Genomic DNA, 6,000 nt, shown 5'->3' with positions numbered 1-6,000 from the left:
GAGAGATTGAGCAGGGGCAGAGCAGAGAGAGACAGAGAGAGAGAGAGATTGAGCAGGGGCAGGGCAGAGAGCGACAGAGAGAGAGATTGAGCAGGGGCAGGGCAGAGAGCGACAGAGAGAGAGAGATTGAGCAGGGGCAGGGCAGAGAGAGACAGAGAGAGGGAGAGAGAGAAAGAGAGAATCTGAAGCAGGCTCCAGGCTCTGAGCCACCAGCACAGAGCCCGATGTGGGGCTTGAACGCATGAACCATGAGATCATGACCTGAGCCGAAGTCAGGCACTTAACTGACTGAGCCACCCAGGCACCCCCAGGGTAGTTCTATTTTTAATGTTTTGAGGAACCTCCACACTGTTTTCCAGAGTGGCTGCACCAGTTTGCATTCCCTCCAGCGGTGCCAAAGGGTTCTTCTTTCTTTGCATCCTTGCCAACATCTGTTGCTGCTTGACTTGTTGATTTTTGCCATTCTGATGGGCGTGAGGTGGTTATCTGGTTGTGGTTTTGATTTGTGTTTCCCTGATGATGAGTGATGCTGAGCCTCGTTTCATGTGTCTGTTGGCCACCTGGATGTCCTCTTTGGAGAAGTGTCTGTTCATGTCTTTTGGAAGGGCTGAATTTTATATAGAAAGCTTCTTTGCTGTGATTTTTCCTCAGATAACTTAACATTTCCCCCAGAGAATTGGTTATCCATGGGGGAAACACAGCAAAGCTCAGGAAAGCCTGCTGGAGCAAACACTTCTGCCACACAGGGATGGCCACTGTTAAAGTGTTCGAGTATTATGTTTTACGTTCTGTTTGTTTGTTTTTGTTTAATCCTGGGCCACCTCTGAACATTGTCGGGTTCATCTCTAACGTTTCCAGGTTAAGGGAACGTTCTTTTCGAGAAATATTGAGTTATTGAATGTCGGAGCAGGGGAAGACTTTGAAGTCATCCACGCAATTTCTCTCCTTAGGATGAAGACCCGGGTCTGGGCCTCCTGGGTCATTGCCATCCCTTGGCTCCTGCAAGTGTCCCCAGGTCACTTGTCTGTCCTGCCTTCTTGAGGATATGGTGGCTTTGAGATTTTTATGACTGCTAAACCTCTTTCCCCCAGTCTGTGCTGCTGATGTGGACCAAGCTGATGGAGAGAGTCCGGGGTGGACCTCCTGGGTAGACAGGAGTGGATTAAGACAGAAAGTGGATTAAGTCTTTTCTGTTGAAAGAGGCAGATGCTTCATGGCTGGTTGTGGGTTCTTCCCAGCTGCTCGTGCTGGCTTGGTAACCTTCAAAGCATTGCCCTTGCTGAGACCTGTGTGACTGGCACCCAACACGGTTCCTGGTGCAGGAGAGAGATGTCCATCTCCACCCCTATTCTCTCAGGAGGCACCATGAACCTCCCTACCTGATTAAAAGGGTGGGCGCTAGGGCCACAGGCTCTGAAATCCCATTCCACCATTTGCCACTGGGTGTGACCTTGACTAAGTTATTTCACCCCTGTAAAATGGGAAAGTCATGGTGCCTCATCCGTTGGATAGGAGTTGGGGGCACCTGACATAAGAAGTGGGAAAGGAGTGTTCGCCATTATGAGCTATGAGGACACGTCCTTTCTTCTGAGCTTTGTCTTCTCCACATGCCCTTCCCCTCTGATGGCCTTGGCAAATATCATGAGGCTGTAGGAGTTTGTACCCCTAGAGTTTCCTGCCTGCCCCCCAATCTCCTGGGAGTCAGCCTCCCTTCCTGCTCCGCAGCCTTGGAGAGGTCACTCTGCCGTGGGATCGCCTCCTCTCCTGTCAGTTCAGAATCTTCTTCTGAGTCCCTCCCCATCCACAGTTCCTTCATGTCTCCCTTTCCCCCCCTCTTGATGGCCTTGTTCCACACCCCCATCAAACTTGTCTTGTTGAAAGGATCCGTCTCTAGTCATCTAGACATCTGTGTGATTCGTCACCAAGTCATGCCTTCCAAGAATAGATGCATTTTAAGCCTTAAAAGAAAGTTCAAGAAGGGACTAAACAATCCCCACTGATGTGTCTACCAGTGTCCAGTCTTGGTCTCTTTGCTCACGCTGCCCTACCCTCCTCACCACTCCCTGCTTCCTCGCTCTGCTGAAGCAGCCGGTGCCCCTGCCTGTTCTCTGACCCTGCCGGTCCTGGGCTGTGGCCAGCCTGTCGTCTCTTGCCTGGTCGTCCCCTAGGAGCATCACTGCTCCCCAGGCAGTCGTCCTCCCTCTCCGGGCTCCTTGCTAGCCAAGTGTTTCTGAGCTCCACCTTACACACACACACACACACACACACACACACACACACACACACGCCGCTCTTGGATCTGTTCATGATTAAGCGTATGGACCTCCCTTTGCACTCAGGGCCTGCTCCTCCTCATATGTGAGCCCCACTTTCTTCAGCTCTAAAGTAGAATAGTACCATCTTTTATTGTATTACTGTACAGGTTACCGGCGTTTGGAGAGGTTTAGCAACTGTGCTTGGTAAACACTGGATAAAGGGCCACCATTATTAATATCAATACTAAAATTAATAGTGATATCGACTCCTCTCTCTGTTTCTCTGTCGCTTCTGACCAGACTATAGGGTACGACCCCATCATTTCGCCGGAGGTCTCGGCCTCCTTTGGTGTTCAGCAGCTTCCCCTGGAGGAGATCTGGCCTCTCTGTGATTTTATCACTGTGCACACACCTCTCCTGCCCTCCACCACAGGTACGTGTGTCCCTTCTGATGGGTTGGCCTCAGATTGGGGTGGGCCCCCCATCCAAGCCTCCTGCAGATGCTGGTGACCAGGTCCCTTGGGCCGGGTGTCCGGTGATGCCTTGTTAGCTGACCTTGCATCACACGGAGGAGGAGTGAGCTAGCTGGGAATGTGCGGGATGGACTGGGTCAACATGTCTGTCCCATGGATTTTTCCTGGGACCACTGCTGGCCTTTCTGGTTCTGGGGCCTGCTCAGCGCACTGATCCCTCAGGTAGTACTAGGATGTTTCTGAACTGAGTTTGGTCCAAATCTGGAACAGAGACTTTTGCCCCGGGGTGTCCAAGAAGGGAGAGGTGAGGCCAGAGAGGCTGTCGCCCTGCAGGAAGGCAGGCCAGTGCGGGAGGAGCTACTGTGGGCAAGGGAGGGCCTGGTACTGGTGCCCGGATGCCAGGCACCCACACTACAGGAAAGCTCTTCCCTCCCTCCAGGCTTGCTTAACGACAGCACCTTTGCCCTCTGCAAGAAGGGGGTGCGTGTGGTGAACTGCGCTCGGGGAGGGATCGTGGACGAGGGGGCCCTGCTCCGGGCCCTGCAGTCGGGTCACTGTGCTGGCGCTGCGCTGGACGTGTTTACGGAGGTGAGTGCCCGGCAGAGAAGAGGAGCCGGGGCGGAGGAAGCCCAGTGTGCACACGCCTTCGGCCTGAGATCCCTAGCATCCACGGTAAACAAGAGAAACTGTGTTGCCAAAACTCCTGCCCTCATGGTCTGAGGAGCCCTTGCAGAGCTTGCTTTGGAGACGACGCTGTTGTCTTTTGCAAAACTCAGATTTTAAATGGAACCCAATTCTTGGCCTCAGGCTCCCTCCACTCCTGCCGTGTGCCTAGCTTCTGGGAAGACGGTGCAGCAAATCAGCTCTGAGGATGAGATTTGGGACAGGGAGAGATCACTTGGGGCGGGGTGTATCATGTACTGAGGCAGGTCTCTGATGAAATGAATCCCACTGCCAAGAAGACATTCCACTCGGGGTCTGTTGGCCTCTCCTTTCTTCCCTTTCCTTCCTCTCTTCGGGGAAGGAAAGGAAGCCCAAGAACAATGGCCTGGTCCTGGGCATGGGCTGCCCTGTCTCTGCAGGGGAGCTGCCCGCCTTCACGCCAGATGGAATGATGGACAGGGCATTTCCCCACGAATCCTGTCGGCCTCTCTCAAAAATCCTGCCACCAGCATCAGAGACCCAGGGGAAAGAGCAGGGATTTTGGACTAGGCAGTAGGGGGTTGCTGGGTACTTGCGGTGGGGCCTTGGCAGGTCCCCAGCCCTCTCGGAGCCCCGTAGCACTCACGTGTCTTCCCTGCCCAGGGACACCGTGCATTGGGTTTGTACTCCTGGCCACCCTAACTAGACAGTAAGCTTCTTGAAGGCAGAGGCCCGCCTGGCCCTTCCCCAACCCAGCACCTTCCTCTTGCTGTCTTTGGCCTCCTCATGGCACCTGCCACTGTGTTGACAGAGAGACCTGAGTGGCATTCCCAAAGGCAATGCGCTGTGCTCAGCGAGCAGAGGGTGGGAGGACTCTAGCGGGTGGGCTGCCTGTCGTCATGAGAGCCAGGATGTGACCGTGGGTGTAGAGGACCTACAGGTGAAGAGCTGACAGTCCGTGCTGCACAGATTCAGGGGGAAAACCAGTAACCACAGCAATACCCCACTGGCTGACCGCCTCCTGAGTTACATAATCTGCACAGCAGTGTTACCAGCTGGCTAGTATTAGCCCATTTTATAGATGAGGAAACCGAGGTTTGGAGAGGTGGGTGGAGATTTACCCGAAGGCGCCTAAGCCGTGGAGCCGAGATACAAACCCATCTGTCCTTCTGTCCACTCTGCCGTGGTGGGACACTGACGAGGAAGCCGGGCTTTGAGACCAGCCAGCACCCTGGCGAGATTGAAGCAGAAGGCGTCACCACCCCTGCCCCCCTCTCCAGTGGCCCCGGGCAGCCAACCCAGAGGTGTCTCTTTCTGGGTAGGAGCCGCCAAGGGACCGCGCCCTGGTGGAGCACGAGAGCGTCATCAGCTGTCCCCATTTGGGCGCCAGCACCAAGGAGGCCCAGAGCCGCTGCGGGGAGGAGATTGCCATCCAGTTTGTGGACATGGTGAAGGGGAAGTCCCTGGCGGGGGTGGTAAGTACAGCCAGGCAGACGGGGCCCAAGGTTCAGCGGAAGGAGCAGGAGGGGATTCAGTGTTGGGGAGGGGGGTGACCGCTGGCGTGAGCAGTGTCCTCCCCCTGGGAGCGGGAGACCAGGACTCTCCCTGGGCCAGGCCTGTGGGTGGGGTGGCAGGGGCCGCCCTGTCCCAGTCTTGGTAGCTGCGGCCAGGGAGCGGGGAGACGGCTCAGTGCTGCTATATTGTAGCCTCCCTGCCGAGATTGCGGCTCTTCCCAGGGTCTGGGCTCTGGAGAAAGGCCCCTTTGTTCTCCACAAGCCTTGGGAATGAAGGAGTGTGGCCTGGGCCATGCTGGGTGCTGTGGGCAGTGGCAGCTGGGGGACTGGCCAGTGGAGAGGCCCGTCAGGGCCTTCTCTCGCCTCCATGGCCTGAGTATGCCCTGTACCCCTGGGCAGGGCCGAGTTCCCAGCCCCAGAATGAACCCCCCCACACCCGCTCTCCTTCCCCAAATCATGGCCTGGTATCCCTACTTCCTGTCTTAGCTCATGCTGGGCCCTTCCTGGCACGTTTCTCCTCCAGTCCTGTCTCAATCATTTGGTCTTTGGATGTTACTTAAGCTCTAGAAGGTACCAGAATCTGTCCTAGCCCTTTGGGGGACACAGATGAACAAGGAAGGCATAGCTCTCTTTCAGGAGCAACCGCCACCCCTTCCCAAAGACTTGCTTGGCCTTTCTAGTCAAGTTTCAAACTGTATGCAAAGAACCACATTCTCTCTTGTTAAGATTTCATGAGTTTCTGTCTTTAAACTCTGCATCGTTACTCTAGAAGAGAGCCAAGGCTGGTCCCCAACCTTCCCGGCCTCAACATGGCAGTCTTCCCTGCAGGGGACAGAACTGTAGCAGGAGAGACATAGGGTGCTTTGCTCAGCCCACCGGGGCCACCCCACCTTCTACCCTCTGAGGGAGTGAGGGAGCCAGCTGCTCCCCCAAGGAATCCCCCCCAACCCAAGTCCAACCTGGTGGCAGCCACAGGACGGTGGGCAATGACAACACTTGGCCTGCCCATCTGTATGCCTGTCCCCTCTCTATTCTGCATCACTTCTGAGCAGTCTTCCCTCCCCCAGGTGATGTGCTGGGACCCAGGCCGAGGCCTGAGCAGTGGCCAATGTCCGC

At 55.5% G+C, this 6,000-nt stretch overlaps 1 protein-coding gene across 1 annotated transcript in view; it reads left to right on the top strand.

The window, feature by feature from the left end:
- The window catches only part of PHGDH (phosphoglycerate dehydrogenase), a 32,414-nt gene that overhangs the window by 22,044 nt on the left and 4,370 nt on the right, over positions 1-6,000 (top strand). The window contains exons 6-8 of the mRNA XM_029947715.1: positions 2,556-2,688; positions 3,168-3,316; positions 4,693-4,845. Of these exons, the coding sequence (XP_029803575.1) occupies positions 2,556-2,688; positions 3,168-3,316; positions 4,693-4,845 (435 nt within the window). The remainder of the gene's footprint in view (positions 1-2,555; positions 2,689-3,167; positions 3,317-4,692; positions 4,846-6,000) is intronic.

This window comes from Suricata suricatta, chromosome 8 (genome assembly GCF_006229205.1).
Source record: "Suricata suricatta isolate VVHF042 chromosome 8, meerkat_22Aug2017_6uvM2_HiC, whole genome shotgun sequence".
Lineage (NCBI taxonomy): Eukaryota > Metazoa > Chordata > Mammalia > Carnivora > Herpestidae > Suricata > Suricata suricatta.
Note: the sequence above shows the minus strand (reverse complement) of the source record. Positions and strands in the feature narration are given on the sequence as shown.